Source organism: Aegilops tauschii, chromosome 5, assembly GCF_002575655.3.
Source record: "Aegilops tauschii subsp. strangulata cultivar AL8/78 chromosome 5, Aet v6.0, whole genome shotgun sequence".
Classification (NCBI taxonomy): Eukaryota; Viridiplantae; Streptophyta; class Magnoliopsida; order Poales; family Poaceae; genus Aegilops; species Aegilops tauschii.
Genome location: NC_053039.3, coordinates 288,745,159 through 288,772,817, shown reverse-complemented (window position 1 = coordinate 288,772,817; position 27,659 = coordinate 288,745,159). Strand labels below are relative to the sequence as shown.

The 27,659-nt window shown below is 43.2% G+C and overlaps 1 protein-coding gene across 1 annotated transcript; it reads right to left on the bottom strand.

Moving 5' to 3' along the window:
- Positions 1–9: 9 nt before the first annotated feature.
- LOC109782318 (GBF-interacting protein 1-like) lies at positions 10–10,515 on the bottom strand. Its single transcript, XM_020340922.4, has 11 exons — positions 10,036–10,515; positions 7,951–7,994; positions 7,413–7,518; positions 6,068–6,191; positions 5,146–5,483; positions 4,944–5,048; positions 3,819–4,203; positions 2,735–2,996; positions 2,128–2,286; positions 1,242–1,742; positions 10–823 (listed from the first exon to the last, which is right to left on the bottom strand). Exons 1-11 carry the CDS (start codon positions 10,190–10,192, stop codon positions 530–532), a joined length of 2,475 nt encoding a protein of 824 aa, XP_020196511.1. The 5' UTR covers positions 10,193–10,515; the 3' UTR covers positions 10–529.
- Positions 10,516–27,659: the final 17,144 nt, after the last annotated feature.

The following is a 27,659-nucleotide window of genomic DNA, read 5'->3' as shown; positions in this document are numbered from 1 at the left end:
AAATAAAGCTTTGCTGCAACTTCGGGATTGGTTTATACTACTGTTCATATTACACCCAAGTACAAACAGTACAGACATGTCCTCGTAGCACCAAAATTTACTACTTTACATGTAAAGCAGCGGAAAGAATGAAAATCCCCCTAGCTCACTTCCATACCATGACTCCGAAGTCCAGAGCATCTATTACCTCAGAAAGAGTCGAAGCTCGGAACTTTTCTTGCAGCAAAACTTAAAATGATGTGGGGGTGCGAGGCAAAAGAACGGGTACCTGCGTAGACCCTCGTTGTCTAACATAATGGTCAGTTCCTGCTACAAATCAAACCAGTGACGAACGAACACTTAGACCATCTGGGAATCTGCAACCCTTCCCTGCAAATCACCCATGCTTGATATATACACTCTTGATCAGGCACCCCCTATGCTGAAAACTCTGGAAAACTTCCTTTACCAACACTTCGAGGTATCCAACAAATGACTGCTCTCTTTGTTCATCCTATGGTGGCTACTCGCAAGAATATACTGCCTGTGGTCAATAGTTAGCCCAGTTCATCTGAGCATGTTGCGGCTGCTGATAACCATTGGCAGGCGGCCCAACCATTTCAACAGCTCCAGCAATTGTCTGCGATGGCTGGAGAAGAGGATGAACGGCAGCTCCAGCAAGAGTCTGTGCTGGGTGGTACATCCCTCCGTAGGCACCATGACCAGCTTGGGCAGGGGCAAATGCCAGGTGCTGCCCCTGTGGAGGCAGGCCATAGAAGGAGCTAGATTGGAGAGCAGATAGGTCCCGTCCAGGTGCAGGAATCCAGACAGTGGAGCCTTCACTCTGTCAAGATGTACCAAGTAGTGAGAAACAAGTGTATTTGCTAAGTAACACTAAGAAGACAAAATGCCTACTGCATATGTTTATGAACTTTATCCTGGTTTTACAGTAGTACTAGCAAGTTTTTCAGAGAGCTTAGTTATTGTGCATTTGCATCACAGTTCAAGCTAATAAGCCATAAATTTAGGACGTGAAGCCATTAAAAGAGCAAACATTAACAGCAGAATGGCTCTTAGCAGCCCAATATGCGAATAACCACACATGAAGTTTCCATATACTACATCTCCAAGCAAGTACTTCAACTAAAATAATCCCAAAACAGATCTTATAGCTTCTACTCGTCAATGGCAAGGAAATTCCAAGAATTGAGATATTATAAAGAAAGTTAAGTGCGATTTCACAGACATGCATAAACGTTTACCTGCTGTCCGGCAATATAGATGTTATTTTCTTTGAACTGTGATCCACTGACATCACCGTTCTCTGCCGAAGTGCCGCTTGGCACCACATTGTTATTTGTATAGACTGATGGATTAGAACCATATGTTCCATAGGCACCAGGCGTTACAGCATATGTCTGACTTCCAGTGTTGGCACCAGGTTTGTATGCTGTGGCTGAGTATTTGACTGGGGGTGCAACAGCTGAACTTACAGGTGGATACATGCTTCCAGGTGAAGGAGCTTGAGGAAACGCAGCATTGCCCATGAAATGGTGAAGGGCATGTGGTGGAACATAGAAAGGAGAGATATACTGATTGTATGGGATAAAGCTAGGTTGATAATGGGGTACATGTACACCCACAGGCTGACGGAACATAGGAAGAGGTTGTTGCGGAATAGAAATAGAACTTGGAACAGCTCCAGGAGTTGGAGTGGCAAGTGGAGTGGGTCCAGACGAAGACAGCATCACTGAGTTGAGTTCCTGTGGTAGTTAAAAGAGAACAGTCAAAAGGATATACTGAAAAAGGAAACTATAGATGTTTGGAGGAAACATAAAAAAGCTGACAAGGAAATACTGGAAATTATTTACTGGGTTCAGCTGTTAAAAACAAACTGAAATCTGCAGGTTGAGATTCGTATTTGAAATTTTGACGCCATAGAGAAACAACATCAATATTTGACCTATCTATTATTGAGGATGAAAAGCAATCAAGGAAATGGATGAAAAACATGGTGATGCACTGAACACAAAATATATTTAAATCAAATACGTAGATTAATTACCATTGATTGGCAAAGGTTTCAACAGGCTCAGCAACTGAGATGCAACAGAACAATTGAATATGTAGAAAGGTCTAGATGCAAACCTCTGGAGTCTGGCCAGTTTGAGAAGGCAGAACTGGCATGTTCCCAGACTTGATCGCAGCTCCAGGAGCAGTAAATGGTGAGATATGGCCGTCGGCATCAGCCATTGGCCGGTAAATTTGTGTATAATAATTCGCTGAAAAATCGTTTGGTTGTTGCACCTGTATGCGCGATTTGGCAGTATTATATCAAAACAGCGTTATACTTCAAAATTAGAGGAATTAGACAGGAGACAGGATAGTATGTAGTGGCAGGTTAGAAAGGGTAGTCTACTCTGAAGCACCTCATGTTGGGAAGCACACCACGAAAATAGAAGGTTGGCCAAGGCCAACAACAATTGTATCAGCCCTTTGGGACAGAACAATTGGCTTGTAAACAAGTGCACTAAGGTTAAGAATGTAGGCCAGCTAGAAAGCCTACTGTTTGCTAGGGAATAATATTTCCAGTAAAGAAGAGCAATGTAAAGTGATGCAACATGCAACTTCAAACAGAGAAAATTAAAATTAATCTAGTGGGATGAAAGTGACTTTGCAGTCATGCATCACACCACTTTCATATGAATGGAAAATATATGAACACAAGCATAGGTCAAATAAGTGCAGCACGTGCCTGATATTCAGATGTCTCTAGTAATGGAATCTGGTTCCCTTGTGATTGTGGTGGAACTGCAAATGTTGAGTACGCATTTTGGACAGAATCTTGGGGCATGTGTGAAGCTGCTGTGTCCTTCGATTCATCGAACTCTGCAACTTTAGGAGTACTGGACAAATTATCCGCCTCTTGAGGTGAGATATTATCAGTCATTTCAGCAGTCAGCTGCTGCTGACCAGATTCAGCTGCCGCTTCAACAGTGGAGGATGCACTCTTATGACTGCAATTCAGTTACCGAACAACTATTAAGGACTGAATTAAGTTACCAAACAATTATTAAGTACATGGAAACTGAAAGGTACTAAACTTCCTGACAGCACATGGAAACTCATGACAAAAATGACAGTTCAGACACAGAAAATAACTTCAATCACAATAAACACAAATGGTGAAAAACTAATATTGGTTTAGGACCACGATAGCTATTGTTATATGCTAAGATATATGTACTGCAAGAAAGCTACAAGAAAATATTGGGGAAAATGGCAAGCCCAGCATGCAGAGAATTTGTACTGCAAGAAAGCTCCATGACCTCTCAGAAGCAAATTTGTACTGAAAGACCCCATTTTGTTCAGATGACTTTTGGGGGGTCGCTACTCCACAGTAATTTCCCCCAGGCATCTGGATTGACAAATTGGGATTCACACACAACAATATGAAGACATGGGTTGGCAAGAATGAAGCGCAGAACTAACTAAAATGTGGATAAAATATGCTACAAAATCCTAACACTACTGAAATGAAGTTAACAATTTAGATATAGAACCATAACAAACATCAATTGACTGAATCTAATGGAAACTCCTCGAAGCAGAAGCAAGCAATTTTCTGCCACTGAGTCCATATCTTTACCATCAGGAAGGATTCTATGTACCAAAAATGAGGAGATTGCTGCTAAGAGCAAACATTTACTATCCACACACACACTAAAAAAATCCATCATTAAATATGGAAAACATGGCATCTGGTTTACTAAGCATAAGCGTCTGGTTTACTAAACCTGACATTGCATCAGATGAAAGACTGGAACTAAAATACAAACCTAGAGGCAGGTTCTTCCGCAACTTCCTCCAGATCTTGTGATGATTCATATTCAGGCAGTATAGAGCTCTTCTCGCTCCCATGGTCATTTGGAAAGCTCGGAGCTTGTTCAAAACTGGTGCCAAAACTGCCAAAACTGAGTCCGTATTTTTCCGACTCTGTGACCTGAAGATGATCCGGAATAATGACATGCTGCTTGTCGAATAACTGCATATCACCGAGTCTTTTGTCCAATCCCGAAGAGATATCTTCCTTATTAATGGGAGTTGGTGCAGGAACTGACTGTGGAACAACCTCCACAGTAACAGCTACATCATCACGGGTAACATTTTCAGCTTGGGCGGGTTTGTTCGTTGGTTTTGGCTTCCACTCTTTATTTGGAACAGCTAGATAACAAAGTTTGTATTATTATTAGTAACACAAAGGAAAGATTTTCAATAACAGATGACAGTTCCATTCAAATATAGAACAATGACCTACAAACATTGTAAGAACTACAAAAAACTAATAAGCTTTGTTATTTGTCTGAAAGGTAGCTGTCAGCTATAAAGAATCTGTAAGTGCATGGTATAAAGCAAACATAGAAAAAATGAGTGTTGGGGTGAAACGAAGAATTACGTTAAGTGATCAGGATTAAACGAAGAAATATAGTGTACCATTACAAACAACAGTGTCTATTGAAGGAAAGGATTTAGGAGATAACTATGATAGTTCAGATGGCTTCGTATTATTTTCACTGATCCTCATACTGGGTCTTCTTAAGAGAACATGCAAAAGACATTTTTCACATCTTTTCATCAACGGAGAAGCACAATAGTTACAGGAGTTTTGAGTCAAGACAACAAGTACTCAAGCCATATACCAACACAGATCCCACAATGATAGTGAAAGCCTAATTACTTGTCCAATAAATAATCTACAGTAAATTATATGCAGCAACTGCTATTTCCACCATAACAGTGATTCAATAACTGCATGTGCTCTATGGTGTGGCATCTGAAGTTAAAACAGTAATAGTGATACTAACCCACGACTTATAGAACTGGTTGCAAAACTTGCAATGGATGCATGCTGTTCTGCAATAAGAAATGCAGAGGAATGCTCATATATTAGAGTTCGAAAGTACCTTTCTGCGAGCCACTTGGCTGCTGTGAGCGACTACTGTAGCTAGAAGATGGCCTGCTACCAGATGGTAGCACAGTAGAAGATGAACCAGAAGACTGAGGCGTGTCTAGACACATGAAAATGTGTTAATAACATAACAAAAGATAACCAAACTATGGGTTACTGGTTCCAACTGGAGAAAGTGTCTGCATATATACATGTACCTTTCGGAAGTGCTGATGCATCATCAGAAACCACCTTATATTCACCTGCTGACCGCTGATTTCTGACAGCATGTTTGTTGGCAACGATCTCACCACCATGACTGTGGGGTTGAAGGGGCGGCGTAAGCAGTGGGTCTGAAACAGAAGTACCCACTCCTAGCGCCTGAATTGATGAGTTGTTTACATGTGAACCTAAATCCAAGACAGCCTCTTCTGGGGTACCTTTAACACCCGCCAGTCCTTTTGAATCTGAAGGTGGCAAATGACAAGTAGGCTGAGAATATTTCGCCACAGGAGCAAGAGGTTGTGATGGACCATTGGATAAGCCACCTGACGAACTGTTAAAAAGTCAGTTGCGTTTCTGAACAGCTGCAGCAGGACTCAGGTGCACATGCCCCGTTTGTAAAGCCTACTTGTAAAATTTCAAAATGTGGAAAATGCACAAATGTGCATTGTATGATTGATATTAGTCATTCTTATCCTGTTTCTTGTGTATAAACTCGTAAATGATCATGCTTTTTGGCAAAATTTGCTATTACAATATAAATGTCCTACACTTCTCTACATACAAGGTGATCCAAGAAACCTTAGAAAAATGATCAAGATACTAAGTTGCAACATCTAACCACACAGCCTGTTCTAAAATGCAGTGGCACTACAATTGAAAGGGTATTATAGTAAGACTAATGAATCCTCCGAGAACCAACATGTCATTTCGAAGAAGAAAATGAAAAGAAGCACAGTTCTGCCAAACGTACATGTATTTAATTGTCATCAATTTCAGAATATTAACGGACCACACTAAGAAAAGCACAGAGCACCAATACGATAGCTAAACAATAATACAATATACAGGGCAAACAAAAAAACAGAACTTGATGAACAGTAAATGTTCAACGGTGTTCCTTTCCAACATAAATACCTTAAAATGGAAGTTGATAGCTTCGTTTCTGTGCTTGGATTGACAGGTGAAGGGCTAGTACATTTATCCATGCTCGGATTCAGGTCATTTTCCTTTCCAGCAGGAGCATTTCTCCCAGTGCCATCTACAATAACAGGAAATTTGACTATATGTAAAGGATTGCTTATTATAAATTAGTTTTCACTTCTGGGATACTTTGAAATGGATACAGGAAGATAGATGGGTTAATCGTGTATGAATATGCTAAAAAGCACGGACACGGGGACGGAAAGACGGGGATACGCATACGGGGATACGGCATTTTTCAAAAACAGCCATTTGGGGATACGGCAGGGTATATCAATATATAGAAAAAAATAACAGCATGCAATAAAGATTTAATGATAATTTTTAGATCAGAGATTTTGTACTGGATATATGTTTTTTGTAAAGGAATTACTGGATATATGTTGCCTCATTTCTATTGATAAAAGACTTTGGGGCAGCCCATAGTCCCATACGAACCCTCCACTCAGGCCCATGTAGCTCTCCACTGAGAGCCCATATAAGGTCCAGTTCCTGAAACCCTAGACTAGTCAGCTCCTCTAGCTGTTCTCTTCTCGCTTCCTCCAGCCGCCACCTTCTCCTCTACCCGTTCTCTTCTCGTTCCTGATACACGTATCCCGCAGCTCCTCTTGAAGTGCTCTTCTTCCTCGCTGCTGGCTGCAGTCCCCATCTTTCTCCCCGCCCGGTCCTTCTTCCTTGTCCTCGAACGCCTTGCCATCTTCCTCTCTGCTGGATGGACGTTCTTCGTCGGGCGAAGAGCTGGACTTGGGGGAAACGGCGGCGGCGAGCCGGCGACCAGAGAAGTGAGTCCAGGCGGCTGCAGCCTCGAGCTTAGGCTGCGGCGGCGAGGCTGGCTCCCGAGTCCCCACCGTGTCCACACCGTATCTGCCGTATCCCGATTTCTTTCCCTCTTTTTTTAATTCGGAAAAGATGGGATACTGCGGGATACGTGTATCCCAGCGTATCCACGCGTGCCCCCGTATCCCCCCGTAGTAGGACGGCAATTCGGCAGTTTCTGCCGTATCCATGCTTTGTAGTGAATATGTAACCCTACTAACTGTAAAATGCATATTCACATTGCACTGACAAAATGGAAGGGCAATAGCAATCATGTAACATCGATTACATGTCGTCATTCCCACCAATTGTAACTTCATCTAACTACCCATAAGTTTCAAGATGAAGTATAAAGGCAGACTTCTAAGAAAAACAGCCATCATACTGGACATAAAGCAAAAACTGAATGCCACATCTCTATACTTGCTACAGCACTTAATTCTCCAGAGTAATGCAAGCTTACCACTAGAGTTGCTTAATTGGCGTGAAGAATAGTTCCCACGGCCACCTTTTCCACCTCGCCCCTGTGTCCCAGGTCTCCATCGGGGGTCAACAGATTCTTTGTTGCTCTGTAAGATAAAGAAAAGGATATGTTAACCTTCGCAAAAGAAAAGGATATGTTAACCTTCGCAAAAGAAAAGGGTACTCATATAGTAACTATGTCAATACGTTATATGACATCTTATGCTCATCTTAGTAGCTGTTATAAACCAATACAGTTGACTTGGTCAAAGTTAAACAAGTTTCACTTAGGACAAAGCTAGAACTTTGATTAATTTGGAAAGGAGGGAGTATCACCGATGAAATGAGCCAAACGCCCAATGTTAGCTTATGCCACAATAATACTTATCCAAAACTATTTTTTATCATCATTATCTTGCAATGACATACCAACTAATAATGAAAGCTTGATTGTGCAAACAGATTAAAGACCAGATAAAGATGTGGGAAGGTATTGCACACTAACAATATGAGCGTCAAAATAGGGGGGGTCCTCTTACCTCCTTTTTCTTGTCACGCTTTCTTTTCACCTCATGGAAGGTATCTGAAATAATGAGAGATCTTGTTAAGGTACAATTATACCAAAAGATCTAGCATCAAATGTGCGACAATAAATACACACTGGTGATATGACATGCAGCGAAGCAAGAAAGGGATACCTCAAACAAGTCATTACTTCCGTTTACCTCAACATATCTCCAGAGAATAAGACATAAGAGTGGTCCGTTCTCTACATACAAGAACATAAGCTTTTTTCACAGCGAAAAAAGGCTTTTGAGTTTAATCTCTGGCAGTTCTAAATATAGAGTGAGGTTGAAACTCCACTAAGTAGGATTGGGAGAAAGTGATGTTACGAGACATTCTCACATTCATCCTATCGATCAATCACGAACTGAATAACCAAAATAATATGCTACTTTAACTCAAAATGATATCCACTCTCCAGCGAGTAAGATATTAGAATGATCTACTTTGCACATACAAAAACACATGCTTTTTCTAGAAGCAAAAATACTAGACTTAAGCTTTTGCAGTTTACATACTAGTTAAGTTGAAGCTAACTCCATTCAACAAGGTCTCAAACGAAGTTCATGTTACCACAAGTCCAACATATCCGTCTTGAACATGAATCAACAATTGATATCGGGATTCGGGAATCTTCAAAACCATCTCCCTTGGTTAAACTCCAGCATTTAAAGAGTTCCCCAATTAGCTGGAGTGCACACAATACTAGTTGTAATCCTAAAGACCTAAGCCAACATAATCAAGAAGCACAAACACACACACACCCCTGTCATACAATAACAAAGGAACTGAAACAGAAGATTTATCCCTATTTGGTTAGCCTTTGCTCAGATTTTCACAAAAAAAAAAAGCACAGACAAAGGGCTAGCTTTTATTGGCTGGCTGTGTGCAACCGGATCCTAAAACATATACAAAGGTGACAATTAATGTAGAAAGGCAATTTCAAATATTCACTAATATACAAAAGCGATCATAAAAGAACAGTAAGCAGCAGACATGCGTAGTTGTGCAACCAGAGGCAGCCTCGTTAACTCGCAGAAACATCTAGGATTCAACTCAAAGGCCTCAGACATACAGTAACCTTTGTGGCAACCGGAGGTTAATTAATCCAACTTTCAGGTCAAAAGATATTGTCCCATGTCCCGAGCCTTGCCACTCTATGCATTTTACCTCGTATGACACAAGTTTCTAACGAGGTTCCCGGCCTTGCCCCTTGAGGCATTTTGCCTAGTAAGACCCCATAATTATTGCTTAGCAGTTTCTTTTCACCTTTGTCTAAATCCATTTTCAGCACGAAAATTCAAATGATATTTGTAACTTGTAGGTGAAACTGAACATAGAGAACGATGTCTTGCGTGTTTCATACATATCTTATTTAGTACAAATGCTTATGTATCCAAGTTTAATTTGCTTTGCTTGAATCAAATATTTACTTTGAGTTCCTTCTACGCTTTGCTTCCCGACGAATTAAGGCAAGCCACAAACTACTCTTAAGGAGCAGCAACCAAACAGCACCCCCCCCCCCCCTCCGCACCACCACCAGCACACACACACACACGATTGGAAGATCCAGGAAGCACCCACATACATACTAGTACTGCTATTATCCTTCAAAACAGGATACCATGTTTCCACTAATAAAATCAATACATGACGTAGTATCAACTACTCGGCTTTTCCCCCATAGATATTGCAACCCTGCAGAACTAGCTAGCCGAATCCAACAGGAGAAAAAAACTAAAACATGATTTCACCAAGCTCTACTACTCTTAATTGGTTGTTGTACACTAAAACAGGATCTCGGGCGCAGCAATCACGAAGCCTCAAACAACGAGAGGAAACGGCACAAACCCTAGAACACAGAACCAACCAGGCTCGCGTCAAATCGGGCGCCGTCAGAGGCGTACTAGGCATCGCGCGTCCTGCGTTCACCTACGAGAGAGAAACCCTCATTTCTCGCTGCCGAGACCTAGCGCGCCAACGCCGCGCGAGATGAGAGAGGCCGCCTGCTCCACGCGGAATCGAATCGAAGGGGGCCGAGATGGGGGGAGTGGGGATACCTTGGTGGAGGAGCTTCTGCGCGGTCTCGTTGGGATCCATGTCGCATTCGCGGAGCGCGGCGTAGACCTCCTCGTCGGTGTGGTTCCCCGCGATCTCCTTGATGTTCTGGATCGTCCGCCGCACCGCCGCCGGGATCGAAACCCTAGCCGCCGCCATCGCCTCCCTCTTCCTCGCCGCTGCCGCTCCTCGCCGCTGCCGCTCCTCGCCGCCGCCCTTTCCCTGCCGACCCTGGTTTCCTGCCCCCGCACGAACGAACGCGAGAAAGGGACGGACGCGAATCCCGAGGCGGGGAGAGGTGAGCAGAGCGGAGGGAGAGAGGAGGGGGAAAGGAGGAGAGAGAAGCGGAGGGAGGTGGGAGGGAGGGAGAGAGATTTGTGGGAGGGTTTTGTGGGGGAGCAAAGGAAAGGAATGTGCGTGTGACTCCGTTTGTGTTTGTGTTTGTGTTCGTGTGTGGGGCGGCGGCAGCTCGCGAACAGGAACAGTGCGAGAACTGCTTTCTTTTCCCTCGGTGGAACAGTGGGTACGAAATTCACTTTCCGGCTCCGGACCTCTGTTTCCGATGGCATGAAATGTAATTTCAACGTAGGAGGTGCAAATGCAATGCAGGTGAACGTATCGCGTAGGAGTAGGTGCCAATGCAATGCATGTAAATTACCGGTTACTATAGAATACCCCACGCGTTGTTGCGATGATTGATTGATGAAAATTTAGCTTGATAACATGAGAATCAAAATAAGGGTGCATTTGGATGCAAAGTGTTTTTGCAATTTTTCTGGAATACCATGGTTTCTGGAAAAAAAAGTGGTATAAAATACTTTGAGACATTTGGATGAAACCAATATTGTAGCTCAGAATACCCTGGTGCCTCTCATAGCGCGCTTTTTTTTGCACTATCTAGAAAACAAACTCTGACTTTTTTTTCTAAACTGGGCCGAGAGAAATTGGGAGAGCGCCCCTCCTCTGACTCCCCCTCTGTATATTTTTGTTAAACGAAGTTTAGTATATCTCTTAACTATTATATGTGATTAGTTTTTCTATGCCTGTTGTGGCCTTTCTAGCGATCTTGTACGCTTATATTCGTTGTTGGTTGGCGGCTGCCCATTACACATGAGTCAAAAGCTTGGGCATGGAGTAGATCAATTCGTCGTTGGAGCACACTCGTACGCAGTAGAACAAAAGCTAGACAATGGCGCACCTACACACATAGATTTGCCCCAACTAGGAGAGGACTAGACGTGCATGGCATGGATATTTGCATCGGGTAGTTGTTTTGATCATCTAGCTGATTATAACTGAGGTTGGTGCAATGAGTCAAAGCTATGGTAAAACATCATTTGCCAAACGCATAGGCTATTTTGCCAAAACAGAGGAAAGCTACGGTCTTTGAAAACCAAAGTATTTATTGTTCACATATTGAAAAACTGAGGTTTTAAATTACCACAGTACTTTATGATGGGTATTTGAATAAGAATTTTTCAATGAAAGACCTCGGTGAAGCTGCTTATATATTGGGCATCAAGATCTATAGAGATAGATCAAGACACTTAATTGGACTTTCATAAAGCACATACCTTGATAAAGTTTTGAAGAAGTTCAAAATGGATCTGTCAAAGAAAGGGTTCTTGCCTATGTTACAAGGTGTGAAGTTGAGTCAGACTCAATGCCCGACCACTACAGAAGATAGAGAGAAAATGAAAGTCATTCCCTATGCCTCAGCCATAGGTTCTATCATATATGCAATGTTGTGTACCAGACCTGATGTGTGCCTTGCTATAAGTTTAGCAGGGAGGTACCAAAGTAATCCAGGAGTGGATCACTGAACAGCGGTCAAGAACATACTGAAATACCTGAAAAGGACTAAGGATATGTTTCTCGTTTATGGAGGTGACAAAGAGCTTGTCGTAAATGGTTACGTCGATGCAAGCTTTGACACTGATCCGGATGACTCTAAGTCACAAGCCGGATACGTATTTATATTGAATGGTGGAGCTATCAGTTGGTGCAGTTCCAAGCAGAACGTCGTGGCGGATCTACGTGTGAAGCGGAGTACATAGCTGCTTCGGAAGCAGCAAATGAAGGAGTCTGGATGAAGGAGTTCATATCCAATCTAGGTGTAATACCTAATGCATCGGGTCCAATGAAAATCTTTTGTGACAATACTGGAGCAACAGCCTTGGCGAAGGAATCCAGATTTCACAAGAGAACCAACCACATCAAGAAACGCTTCAATTCCATCCGCGATCAAGTCAAGGAGGGAGACATAGAGATTTGCAAAATACATACATATCTGAATGTTCCAGACCCATTGACTAAGCCTCTTCCACGAGCAAAACATGATCAGCACCAAGACTCCATGGGTGTTAAAATCATTACTATGTAATCTAGATTATTGACTCTAGTGCAAGTGGGAGACTGAAGGAGATATGCCCTAGAGGCAATAATAAAGTTGTTATTTATATTTCCTTACATCATGATAAATGTTTATTATTCATGCTAGAATTGTATTAACCGGAAACTTAGTACATGTATGAATACATAGACAAACAGAGTGTCCCTAGTATGCCTCTACTTGACTAGCTCGTTAATCAAAGATGGTTAAGTTTCCTGACCATAGACATGTGTTGTCATTTGGTCAACGGGATCACATCATTAGATAATGATGTGATGGACAAGACCCATCTGTTAGCTTAGCATTATGATCGTTTAGTTTTATTGCTATTGCTTTCTTCATGACTTAATAAATATTCCTCTGAATATGAGATTATGCAACTCCCGAATACCGGAGGAACACTTTGTGTGCTATCAAACGTCACAACGTAACTGGGTGATTATAAAGATGCTCTACAGGTGTCTCCGATGGTGTTTGTTGAGTTGGCATAGATCGAGATTAGGATTTGTCACTCCGAGTATCGGAGAGGTATCTCTGGGCCCTCTCGGTAATGCACATCACTATAAGCCTTGCAAGCAATGTGACTAATGAGTTAGTTGCGGGATAATGCATTACGGAACGAGTAAACAGACTTGCCGGTAACGAGATTGAACTAGGTATGATGATACCGACGATCGAATCTCGGGCAAGTAACATACCGATGACAAAGGGAATAACGTATGTTGTTATGCGGTTTGACCGATAAAGATCGCCGTAGAATATGTAGGAGCCAATATGAGCATCCAGGTTCCACTATTGGTTATTGACCGGAGATGTGTCTCGGTCATGTCTACATAGTTCTCGAACTCGTAGGGTCCGCACGCTTAACGTTCGATGACGATTTGTATTATGAGTTATGTGATTTGATGACCGAAGTTTGTTCAGAGTCCCAGATGAGATCACGGACATGACTAGGAGTCTCGAAATGGTCGAGAGGTAAAGATTGATATATTGGACGAAGGTATTCGGACACCGAAAAGGTTTCGGGACATTTCGGATACTTATCAGGGAACCGAGGGGTTACCGGAACCCCCCGGAGAAGTTATGGGCCTAGATGGGCCATAAGGGAGTAGGAGAGGGCAGCCCACAGGGTGCCCCCCCAAGGGCAGTTCGAATTGGACTAGGGGGAGGGGGCGTGGCCCCCTCTTTCCTCTTCCTCTCCCTCTCCTTCCCTCCTTTCCCCTCTTGGAATAGGAAAGGGAGTCCAACTAGGATTGGAATCCTAGTTGGACTCCCCCTTGGCGCGCCCCCTCATGGCCGCCGGCCTCCTCCCTCTCCTCCTTTATATACGTGGCCAGGGGGCACCCCAAAGCACAACAGACAATCTCTTAGCCGTGTGCAGTGCCCCCCACCATAATTTAACACCTCGGTCATATCGTCGTAGTGCTTGGGCGAAGCCCTGCGCCGGTAACTTCATCATCACCGTTGCCACGCCGTCGTGCTGACGGAACTCTCCCTCGACCCTCTGCTGGATTAAGAGCTCGAGGGACATCATCGTGCTGAATGTGTGCTGAACACGGAGGTGCCGTATGTTCGATACTTGGATCGGTTGGATCGTGAAGACGTTCGACTACATCAACCGCGTTACTAAACGCTTCCGCTTTCGCTCTACGAGGGTACGTGGACACACTCTCCCCTCTTGTTGATATGCGTCTACTAGATAGATCTTGCGTGATTGTAGGAATTTTTTGAATTACTACGTTCCCCAACAGTGGCATCCCAGCCAGGTCTATGCGTAGATGATATATGCACGAGTAGAACACAATGAGTTGTGGGCGATAATAATCATAGTGCTTACCAGCAACGTCTTACTTTGATTCGGCGGTATTGTTGGATGAAGCGGCCCGGACCGACATTACACGACCGCGTTCATGAGACTGGTTCTACCGACGTGCTTCGCACACAGGTGGCTGGCGGGTGTCTATTTCTCCAACTTTAGTTGAATCGAGTTTGACTACGGCCGGTCCTTGTTGAAGGTTAAAACAACACACTTTACGAAAAATCGTTGTGGTTTTGATGCGTAGGTAAGAACGGTTCTTGCTAGAAGCTCGTAGCAGCCACGTAAAACTTGCAACAACAAAGTAGAGGACGTCTAACTTGTTTTTTCAGGGCATGTTGTGATGTGATATGGTCAAGACGTGATGAGATATAAATTGTTGTATGAGATGATCATGTTTTGTAGAAGTTATCGGCAACTGGCAGGAGCCTTATGGTTGTCGCTTTATTGTATGAAATGCAATCGCCATGTAATTGCTTTACTTTATCACTAAGCGGTAGCGATAGTCGTAGAAGCAATAGTTGGCGAGACGACAACGATGCTATGATGGAGATCAAAGTGTCAAGCCGGTGACGATGGAGATCATGACGGTGCTTTGGAGATGGAGATCAAAGGCACAAGATGATGATGGCCATATCATGTCACATATTTTGATTGCATGTGATGTTTATCCTTTATGCATCTTATTTTGCTTAGTACGGCGGTAGCATTATATGATTATCCCTTACTAAATTTCAAGGTATAAGTGTTCTCCCTGAGTATGTGTCGTTGCTACGGTTCGCCGTGCCGAGACACCACGTGATGATCGGGTGTGATAAGCTCTACGTTCACACACAACGGGTGCAAGCCAGTTTTGCACGTGCAGAATACTCGGGTTAAACTTGACGAGCCTAGCATATGCAGATATGGCCTCGGAACACTAAGACCGAAAGGTCAAACGTGAATCATATAGTAGATATGATCAACATAGTGATGTTCACCATTGAAAACTACTCCATCTCACATGATGATCGGACATGGTTTAGTTGATATGGATCACGTGATCATTTAGATGACTAGAGGGATGTCTATCTAAGTGGGAGTTCTTAAGTAATATGATTAATTGAACTTTAATTTATCATGAACTTAGTACCTGATAGTTTTTGCATGTCTATGTTGTTATAGATCAATGGCCCGTGCTGCCGTTCCTTTGAATTTTAATGCGTTCCGAGAGAAAGCTAAGTTGAAAGATGATGGTAGCAACTACACGGACTGGGTCCGTAACTTGAGGATTATCCTCATTGTTGCACAGAAGATATACGTCCTGGAAGCACCGCTAGGTGCAAGACCCGCTGTAGGAGTAACTGCGGACGTTATGAACGTCTGGCAGAGCAAAGCTGATGACTACTTGATAGTTCAGTGTGCCATGTTTTACGGCTTAGAATCGGGACTTCAAAGACGTTTTGAACGTCATGGAGCATATGAGATGTTCCAGGAGGCAGGAGTTGAAGTTAATATTTCAAGCATATGCCCGAGTTGAGAGATATGAAGTCTCCAACAAGTTCTACAGCTGCAAAATGGAGGAGAATAGTTCTGTCAGTGAACACATACTCAGAATGTCTGGGTACCACAACCACTTGACTCAGCTGGGAGTTAATCTTCCTGATGATAGTGTCATTGACAGAGTTCTTCAATTACTGCCACCAAGCTATAAAAGCTTCGTGATGAACTATAATATGCAAGGGATGGAAAAGACAATTCCCGAGCTCTTCGCGATGCTAAAGGCTGCGGAGGTAGAAATCAAGAAGGATCATCAAGTGTTGATGGTTAACAAGACCACTAGTTTCAAGAAAAAGGGCAAAGGGAAGAAGGGGAACTTCAAGAAGACCAGCAAGCAAGTTGCTGCTCAAGGGAAGAAGCCCAAGTCTGGACCTAAGCCTGAAACTGAGTGCTTATACTGCAAAGGGACTGGTCACTGGAAGCAGAACTGCCCCAAGTATTTGGCGGATAAGAAGGATGGCAAAGTGAAAGGTATATTTGATATACATGTTATTGATGTGTACCTTACTAATGCTCGTAGTAGCGCCTGGGTATTTGATATTGGCTCTGTTGCTCATATTTGCAACTCGAAACAGGGGCTACGGATTAAATGAAGATTGGCTAAGGATGAGGTGACGATGCGCGCGGGAAATGGTTCCAAAGTCGATGTGATCGTCGTCGGCACGCTACCTCTACATCTACGTCGGGATTAGTTTTAGACCTGAATAATTGTTATTTGGTGTCAGCGTTGAGCATGAACATGATATCTGGATCTTGTTTGATGCGAGACGGTTATTCATTTAAATCAGAGAATAATGGTTGTTCTATTTATATGAGTAATATCTTTTATGGTTATGCACCCTTGATGAGTGGTCTATTTTTGTTGAATCTCGATTGTAGTGATACACATGTTCATAATATTGAAGTCAAAAGATGTAAAGTTAATAATGATAGTGCAACTTATTTGTGGCACCGCCGTTTAGGTCATATTGGTGTAAAGCGCATGAATAAACTCCATGCTGATGGACTTTTGGAATCACTTGATGCTTGCGAAGCATGCCTCATGGGCAAGATGACTAAGACTCCGTTCTCCGGAACAATGGAGCGAGCAACTGACTTATTGGAAATAATACATACTGATGTATGCGGTCCGATGAGTGTTGAGGCTCGCGGCGGGTATCGTTATTTTCTGACCTTCACAGATGATTTGAGCAGATATGGGTATATCTACTTAATGAAACATAAATATGAAACATTTGAAAAGTTCATAGAATTTCAGAGTGAAGTAGAAAATCATCGTAACAAGAAAATAAAGTTTCTACGATCTGATCGTGGAGGTGAATATTTGAGTTATGAGTTTGATCTTCATTTGAAACAATGTGGAATAGTTTCGCAACTCACGCCACCTGGAACACCACAGCGTAATGGTGTGTCTGAACATCGTAACCGTACTTTATTAGATATGGTGCGATCTATGATGTCTCTTACAGATTTACCGCTATCATTTTGGGGTTATGCTTTAGAGACGGCTGCATTCACGTAAAATAGGACACCATCTAAATCCGTTGAAACGACACCATATGAACTGTGGTTTGGCAAGAAACCTAAACTGTCGTTTCTTAAAGTTTGGGGCTGCGATGCTTATGTGAAAAAGCTTCAACCTGATAAGCTCGAACCCAAATCGGAGAAATGTGTCTTCATAGGATACCCAAAGGAGACCGTTGGGTACACCTTCCATCACAGATCCGAAGGCAAGATATTCGTTGCTAAGAATGGATCCTTTCTAGAGAAGGAGTTTCTCTCAAAAGAAGTGAGTGGGAGGAAAGTAGAACTTGATGAGGTAATTGTACCTTCTCCCGAATTGGAAAGTAGTTCATCACAGAAATCAGTTCCAGTGATTCCTACACCAATTAGTGAGGAAGTTAATGATGATGATCATGAAACTTCAGATCAAGTTACTACTGAACCTCGTATGTCAACTAGAGTACAGACTTGTTGGGGAACATAGTAATTTCAAAAAAAATCCTACGCACACACAGGATCATGGTGATGCATAGCAACGAGAGGGGAGAGTGTTGTCCACGTACCCTCATAGACCAAAAGCGGAAGCGTTAGCACAACGCGGTTGATGTAGTCGTACGTATTCACGATCCGACCGATCCAAGTACCGAACGTACGGCACCTCCGAGTTCAGCACACGTTCAGCTCGATGACGTCCCGCGAACTGCGATCCAGCAGAGCTTCACAGGAGAGTTCCGTCAGCACGACGGCGTGGTGACGGTGATGATGTTGCTACCGACGCAGGGCTTTGCCTAAGCACCGCTACGATATGACCGAGGTGGAATATGGTGGAGGGGGGCACCGCACACGGCTGGAATAGATCAACATATCAACTTGTATGTCTAGAGGTGCCCCCTGCCCCCGTATATAAAGGAGCAAGGGGGGAGAGGCGGCCGGCCAGGGAGGGCGCGCCAAGGGGGGAGTCCTACTCCCACCGGGAGTAGGACTCCTCCTTTCCTAGTAGGAGTAGGAGAAGGGGGGAAGGAGGAGGTGGAGATATGGAAGGAGAGGGGGGCCGCCGCCCCCTTCCCTTGTCCAATTCGGCCTAGGGCAAGGGGGGCCGCGCGCCACCTCCTGGCTGCCCTCTCTCTTCTCCACTAAGGCCCAATAGGTCCATTACTTCCCCGGGGGGGGGGTTCCTGTAGGGTAACGCAGCAGAAAACAAAAAAATTCCGACCTACGCACCAGCCCAGGACCACTATGGAGACTGCATACATGGTTTGATCTTTTTCGTTACCGACTCGTAGCGCAGCGGAAGTAGAGTCGATGACGAACAGCGGTGCAGATCCCCGCAGCTAGGATTTACAACCTCCCAACCGCGAGGATGTATACCCTCATCCGCCCCACGGACAGCCCTCCAGGAGGCGGTCGGACAGTCCCTCGGACGGTGTCGCGGACAGCCCTTCGGGAGGACCATCGAAACTCGGACGGTCACTCGGACAGCCCTTCGGGAGGATTCACAGAACTCGGACCGTCACTTGGACAGCCCTTCGGGAGGCACTCTCAAAACAGCCCCTCGGGTAAAAGGATCGAAACTACGACCTCTCTACGGGGTTGCACACATACGGTGTCATCTATCCAGCAGGGCTTCGCCGTCCAGAACTAGTTCCTGCCGGAACCCAGACAGCCTTTCGGCTCTACAAAACTATTTCGCTGGGAGGGAGAGAGAAGCCAGATCATGCATGGCACTTGTATGCGAGAAAGAGTGAGTGTGGAGGGCTGCCCCTCCACCTCTATTTATAGGAAATCCCAAGGGGTAGGGTAGTTTAACACAAAAACCCAAAATGCACATGAATGAAGTCCTTCCTCAAGGGCATAAGAGCGAAACCAAGGTACAAGAGGGGCTCCAAGGTGGAGCCCCAAGTGTGGCCGACCACACCCCTTGGGGGGCCCCCATGAGGGCCTCCCAATCCATCCATGTCATCTCTAGATCTTTTGAGTAAAGCCCCAAAAGGTGGCTTTCCATAAAATATCCCAAAAAGCACTTTCACTATTCACGACGACATTTTTCAGCATCCGTTCGAACTGAAAATATTTATGTGGGCTTAGAACATTTCCAGTACCCACCATAATAATTTTCAACGCATTCTGGAACAATCCCCGTTTAGTGATTTTCATCTGCGAAAAGCATGTGAACCGGTTCCTGCAGCTCCGGAACATTTCCGGTTTTTATTTCTGAAAATTCCAAAAAGTTTCCAGAATGATTCTGGCACCCTCCAAGAATTATCAGGCATGTGCCGAAACCATTTTGACTTAATGGCATACCCCAAAACAACTTTTTCAGTTTCACCGAAACTCATCCGGTGACCTCTCTCCGCGGAACTTTTCCGCTGTCCGAAACTTTTCGGTGATTTTCTCTCAGACTCCCTGTCTAGTATTCAGCAGATAGATGACCCTTAAGCGTGTGACCCTATAGGTTCGGTGAAGTATAGACATGACCCGGAACCTCTTCCGATCAATGATCAACATCGGAGCCGTGGACACCCATATTGACCCCTATACCCACACGAATAAAATATTCGAGTGAACCTCTAGTTGCAGTGAGCTATTCCTGTTGCTTCGTGATATGTCACAAACACCCGAGGTGAGATTTATTGCGTACCCATGGACGAACAATTTGTCCATCATGCAAGTTACCTCGTTACCGGTTTTGTTCTCTTTTCTCGTTTCCGTGTTCCGGCATCCCAGTGATCAAATCACAAGGTGTCTGGCCAGACGATTATGGATACCGTAACACCGAGAGGGCCCGAGAATATCTCTCCATCGTCGGAGGAGCGAATCCCAATCTTGAGCTATCAAGTTACTTGACATACTTTTCCATGAACCCGTAAGCCGCCGTAATAGCCACCCATTTACGGATGACGTTTAACAAACCCCAAAGTTCATGAAGCAAGCATGAAGAAACTCGATACTCTCACGGTCTAAGGAATCATGCAAACATTAACCATCTCTGTGTTATGTACCATTAACTTGTGACGAATGAATCTCATAGCATAACATCAATCCGGGTCGATTCAACACAAATGTTCTCTTAACATTGTGCCCTCAAAGTTGCTAGCATTGACATGCCCATGATCAGGAAAACAGAACCATCATGCAACACTTGAGCTAGTCTTAGAGGCCAGACTAAGAATACTTCTTACCGTTTATTATTCCACACGTGCATATGAGTCTTCCTCCGAGCCTCGTGTTATTGCAGACTCAAGAACCATAGTAGTTATAGCATGGAACATAAACATAATTATGAGCTTGGAGATAAATAATATCATTTATTATTGCCTCTAGGGCATATCTCCTACAGACTCCCACTCACTAGAGTCAAAAATCTAGTTAATGCTAATGCACTTCACACCTGTGGCACACCGGTGTAAATATGCTTCGCTTGTGGTATAGCCTGATATCCAATGGATCTGACGACTTCAGCTCCGTGTGTATCTTTGCATATCCTCGTGTTTTTACGCTTTCACAAAATTCATATTTTGTGTGGACTTGGCTTGGTATGTATGCGAATCACAGGTCGAACCTGGATTCCTCAGACCGAGTTATGGAGCAACTACTTGCAGTAGTGTCCCATTGACAAAAGCCATCTTGGAACCACACTAAGTTCATGAATGAACTATATGATTCAACATCTTCTTTGTCGCTTTAAAGGCGGCAACATACTTTGCCTTTGTTATAGAATTCGCCACAGTAACTTGTTTGAACAAATTCCAACTAATTGTGCCACCATATTGTGTGTTACACAAAACCCTTAACTTAAATCGAAAATCGCATGGAGAAAAGATGAAGATTGTTTCAATGTAACATTTTACAACGAACTCTTCATGATCTCCGCTTGCGAGAAAACATATCATCAGTACTTACTCTAGTACTCAATGACATCTTTCACTATTGTCCAACGATCAGTACTTTGATCACTTTAGTATCCATACTCGCAACACCTTGGGAGTATCAGACATATCTGGTTGTTTTACATACCATGGAATACATGATTAATCCAAACACAAAAGTGTGTGGAATCTGCATCATGTATTTTGCTCATCAGTGTTTTGGGACACCGAGGCTGGCAAAAAACTCTTCCATGTGACTCTGGCAAGAATCACTCCTTGGCGGTTTTAAATGCTAAAAGGTTTTAGCACCTTGTCAATATGTATTAATTGCTTAGCCCTATTAGGTAAATCTATCTCCATAGATCATTATGCCTAATATTGAGGCTATTTAGCCTAAGCACTTCATCAAAAAACTATTTTCAAATGAAGTCCTAATTCGTGTCAAGAAATTTATTTCCAATTAACAATGTGTCAAGCACATAAGGTTTTTAGAAATATTATTACGCTCCCACTTACTTTCTTGAATTACAAGCATCTTTGTTACCCATTGATGAAGTCAAACCCCTTTGACCATTTCATCAAAGCACGAAGATTCCAACTCCATTTTGCTCTCTTCTGTCCATCGCTGGAACTGTGAAGTTTGCACCCTTACTAGCATCCTCTGGATAGACAAAATGCCTTGGAGTGTAACACATGTAAGTCCTTGGTTTCATTTCCATCAGATGGAAATCCTATTGTCATCCATATTTCATATCTCATGATTAAAATATGTATTAATTGCTAGTTCAACCCGAACCGACTTTAAGCATCACTACGATGAAAACAACCTCATCGTAGTCAACTCTTGAACTTGTCATTTCAACAAGTCGAGCTTTATGGATAAAACATTTTTATCCGTATCAGTTTTAAGTTCCATAAATATTCGTTAGACTCTAAGTCTTCCGAAAGGTGTATCAAGGTTTTAATCTTGAATCACTTATATGGAAACTAACTCGGGTTGTATTGGCATTTAGCCAATTCCGGAGTCAGGGCCCATCAACGCTTCCTTGTGTATCGTAGGTATAATGTTGTCTAACAACAATATCTCGTTTGCGCACCTGAGAGGTTTGCACGAGCCTTGCCTACGTGGTTCAGCTGCAACTTCGACCGAAGTTCATACATTTTATTGTAGAGACTTCCGTATCAGTCGCAGTAGGAAACTCTGGAATTACTTCCAAGGTCTCTTTCCTTTGATCTGATGACGAAGATACTGTTTATCTCGTCGAGTTGCACTATTCTCCCACTCACCTTTTTGAAAGAACCATTCTCTTTAGAAGCACACCGTTTCGCGGCAAAACTATTTGCCTCGGTATAGTGAGGGAGGAATACCCAACATTTTGGTATAACCTACAAAGTAGCACTTTTCTGATTTGGAATAGGTTTGTAACCTTTTACACAAGCCCCACATTCCAAATGTTAAGAAAAGATATAACATGGTTGGGCGTACCATACCATGGCTTCATTTCAACAGACCCGATGTAGCTCTTTTCAGTGTAAAAGCCGCAGTCTCTAAAGCATCACTTTAAAAGGGATAATGGCAAATTTATTTATGTCATCTTTGACCTTACCAGGTCATAAATGGTTAGATTACATCTCCACGGACTTTCCACTTGCAGTGGTGTTCTGGGAGGTGCAAGTTATGAAACCCGTTTCACAACTCATCAGACATTCGCTAAACATGTAACTCAAATATTCCTTTGTGCAATCAAATTGCAGAAACATAATTTTCTTGTTACAATAACTTCTACTTCATTTTTGAAAACCTTTCGAATGATTTCAAAAGATCCAGACTTACGTCTCATCAAGTAAATATCCATATATCTACTTGAGTCATTTCCGAAGATAAATAAATCCACCACTAACAACACTTATCGGACTACACACATCAAATGTATGATCACTAATAAGTTTGTTGTTCGTTCCTTATGGCCTGTGAACGGTATTTTAGTCACTTCACTTTTCGGAGGAAAGTTGCAAGTGTCAGATGATTCAAAATCAAAAAGACTTCAAAATCCATCATAATGGAATTTTCCATGCGGGTTTCTCCAATGTGACCAAATGTAGTGCCACACTTGTGTGGTATTCTTTTAGTCTTGCGACATTTAGCGTCAGTGTTATGGATGTATCATATTACCATCAATATTCATAACATACATCCCATCTTGGATGGAAGCATGGCCCTTCACGTTATTCATAATACTTAACAACAATTGTTGGTTTTATGAACAACTCTTTTGCAACAAACATTGTGCAATGGGCTAGAGTGTATGAAACTCTAGAATGAATTATGAAAGTAAACCTAGAGGTATTGTATTATTATCAATATTCATAACATACATCTCATTCATAATGAATGTATGGCCCTTGTGTTATTCATAACATCGAACATAAAAAGTTCTCTTATGAACAACCTTCTTGCAAGATACCTTATGAAATGGGCTAGAGTTTGTAAAACTCTAAATGAATTATGAAAATAAATACAGACGGCAATACACCGATGGAAGGTATAGTAACATTTACTATGTTCCCTGTGTATACCTTAACCTCATTTCTGGCTAGTCTTTTTAGGCCATAGTAGCTCTTACAATGATTCGCAATTGAATGCAATCGAGCGGGTATCTTTGTGATTAACTCACAATACCCAAGAATTAGTGATTAACATGTTTAACCATAATTCCCAAGAACTATATCTTTGACCAGCCTACTATACATCAAAAACTTGTATGACATTCATACATGAGCTGGATATTCCAGTCATCTTTCTTTCTGCCTTTATACTTCTCACAGTTTAACTTTTAGTATTTCTCCTACTCGCAAAAGAAGCACCCAACTTAAGAGTGGCGTTAGCCCCGGACTTCCTAGGTGTGTAAGTCATACTAACACCCTTTGGACACTTCCTTTCTCTTTAAGTTGTTGTTTTATTCACCTTTCATTATATGACAGGCGTTCTTCTGGATCCCTTTCCCAACAGCCAAATGCATAGTAAACACTTTTACTAATACTTGCAAACAAACATTGCTTTGTTTGTATCTGAAAACAATTTTCAGTTCCATGAATATCATATAACTATCCCAACTTTCGAAGTTTGGGTTTCATGGAAGCAAACATATTCCACTTGACCATAACAGAATTCTAGCTTTTGGATCGAAGGATGAGAGTCACATGATCCATAGCATTAGCGGGAGGATACGGAAAGCATGCGATAGGACAAAGTCCTTCTCGGCACTTTTGAGGACAATCCTCACATTACGTTACCAATCGTAAAGTTTTAACCAGATATTTAACAGCTATTCAATTTTAACAGGGAAGGTGGAAACGCGAGCCATTATTCTACAACTATTTTGCAAGAAACACTTAGACAGTGTTCATAATTAATTGCACTGAGAATTAAACATGTTAATTCAACAGTGCGCTCCCACTCAAATCAATATCTCTCATAATTAATTTAGAGTGATTCAAGATCCATATTTCTATTCGATGCCATTGACGGGTTCATCACTGATGACACGAATTTCAATCGGTAGGCCAACTTGCCGATCACATCTCTATGTGATTCTTGTTCATATTTCGATGGGCGTGCTCCGAGCTCAGGACTCTCCTGCCTGAACGTCAAAGACAACCAAGTGATCTTGCTGCGAGGTCTGACCTCACCCGCCTCATTCCTCTCGATTCGTTCGTGCTCATGTGTACATGGCGCACCCCGAAAAGATACAAATTTCAGACGGTGCTACACTTGGGTGAACACTAACTACTTTGATATTTTAAGTGAGAGATCACCCTAATAAAAAGCGACTACCGCGCAATCAAGAAGGGTGCATCATAAGGGATTAACATCTTAGGCAATTCATAATAGCAAGATATGGTATAGCCCTTTCTGACGGAGAAGTCTTTCATTTCTTCGTCTTCGGCATACGCGTCGGTGTTCACCTTCGCGAAGATTGCCACCACCTTGTCGATGCACTAGATAATATTGCTATCTCTATAGCTAATAAAATAAGTGCATTACTTAAGGTTGACACGCAGGTCATTAAAGTGCAATCATATGGCTCCAGCCATCATGCCGAATCATGACACACAGGTCATGTTTAATCAATTTACATCATATAGTCAACTCATACATAATCAAATTATTATGAGCATTGCTATACCACATCACATGCACATGCAAACCCTCCTACAAAACCAAGTTAGACGTTTCTAATCGGTTCATGCAAAAACTTGTTTTTCATGGCTTCTAAGGTTTCGAAACAAACCGAAGCTACCAACGTCCATCATCAAGTATGATAATTCAAGTGCTAGATTAACTTATCGGGGTGTATGAAACACGAGATAATAAAATCTCGAGCCCCACACTGAACTTCGTCATACGCATGACCCCCGTGCAGATCATATCTGCATTGCCCTTTAGTCTGCGAAACATCCATCTTTCTTAGACTAAAGTGGAACCCAAAGAACTATTAGCACTTCGTTGATCTGTCAATCAGCATGCTCAGGAGCAGCATGAAAGGATCGCGGATTGCCAGAACTTTGTCAGATTCCACAATGCTGTCAAGATCAAGACTACAAATTTAAGGGAAGCAACAAGAACATCGGGTAACATATTTCATCTGCTACCCGCACAAATAATTTTCAGTAATAGAACTCATCTACTACCTAATTATATTGTGCAACACCCATACATCTCCATGTATTCTAGATCGCAACCTGCATCTACGCATAGCATGGCTCTGATACCACTGTAGGGTAACGCAGCAGAAAACAAAAAAAATTGACTTACGCACCAGCCCAGGACCACTATGGAGACTGCATACATGGTTTGATCTTTTTCGTTACCGACTCGTAGCGCAGCGGAAGTAGAGTCGATGACGAACGGCGGTGCAGATCCCCGTGGCTAGGATTTACAACCTCCCAACCGCGAGGATGTATACCCTCATCCGCCCCACAGACAGCCCTCCGGGAGGCGGTCGGACAGTCCCTTGGACGGTGTCGCGGACAGCCCTTCGCGAGGACCATCGAAACTCGGACGGTCACTCGGACAGCCCTTCGGGAGGATTCACAGAACTCGGACCGTCACTTGGACAGCCCTTCGGGAGGCACTCTCAAAACAGCCCCTCGGGCAAAAGGATCGAAACTACGACCTCTCTACGGGGTTGCACACATACGGTGTCATCTATCCGGCAGGGCTTCGCCGTCCAGAACTAGTTCCTGCCGGAACCCACACAGCCTTTCGGCTCTACGAAACTATTTCGCTGGGAGGGAGAGAGAAGCCAGATCATGCATGGCACTTGTATGTGAGAAAGAGTGAGTGTGGAGGGCTGCCCCTCCACCTCTATTTATAGGAAATCCCAAGGGGTAGGGTAGTTTAACACAAAAACCCAAAATGCACATGAATGAAGTCCTTCCTCAAGGGCATAAGAGCGAAACCAAGGAACAAGAGGGGCTCCAAGGTGGAGCCCCAAGTGTGGCCGGCCACACCCCTTGGGGGGCCCCCATGAGGGCCTCCCAATCCATCCATGTCATCCCTAGATCTTTTGAGTAAAGCCCCAAAAGGTGGCTTTCCATAAAATATCCCAAAAAGCACTTTCACTATTCACGACGACATTTTTCAGCGTCCGTTCGAACTGAAAATATTTATGTGGGCTTAGAACATTTCCAGTACCCACCATAATAATTTTCAACGCGTTCTGGAACAATTCCAGTTTAGTGATTTTCATCTGCGAAAAGCATCTGAACCGGTTCCTGCAGCTCTGGAACATTTCCGGTTTTTATTTCTGAAAATTCCAAAAAGTTTCCAGAATGATTCTGGCACCCTCCAAGAATTATCAGGCATGTGCCGAAACCATTTTGACTTAATAGCATACCCCGAAACAACTTTTTCGGTTTCACCGAAACTCATCCGGTGACCTCTCTGTGCGGAACTTTTCCGCTGTTCGAAACTTTTCAGTGTCCGAAACTTTTCGGTGTTTTTCTCTCAGACTCCCTGTCTAGTATTCAGCAGATAGATGACCCTTAAGCGTGTGACCCTATAGGTTCGGTGAAGTATAGACATGACCCGGAACCCCTTCCGATCAGTGATCAACATCGGAGCCGTGGACACCCATATTGACCCCCTATACCCACACGAATAAAATATTCGAGTGAACCTCCAGTTGAAGTGAGCTATTCCTGTTGCTTCGTGATATGTCACAAACACCCGAGGTGAGATTTATTGCATCCCCATGGACGAACAATTTGTCCATCATGCAAGTTACCTCGTTACCGGTTTTGTTCTCTTTTCTCGTTTCCGTGTTCCGGCATCCCAGTGATCGAATCACAAGGTGTCTGGCCAGACGATTATGGATACCGTAACACCGAGAGGGCCCGAGAATATCTCTCCATCGTCGGAGGAGCAAATCCCAATCTTGAGCTATCAAGTTACTTGACATACTTTTCCATGAACCCGTAAGCCGCTGTAATAGCCACCCATTTATG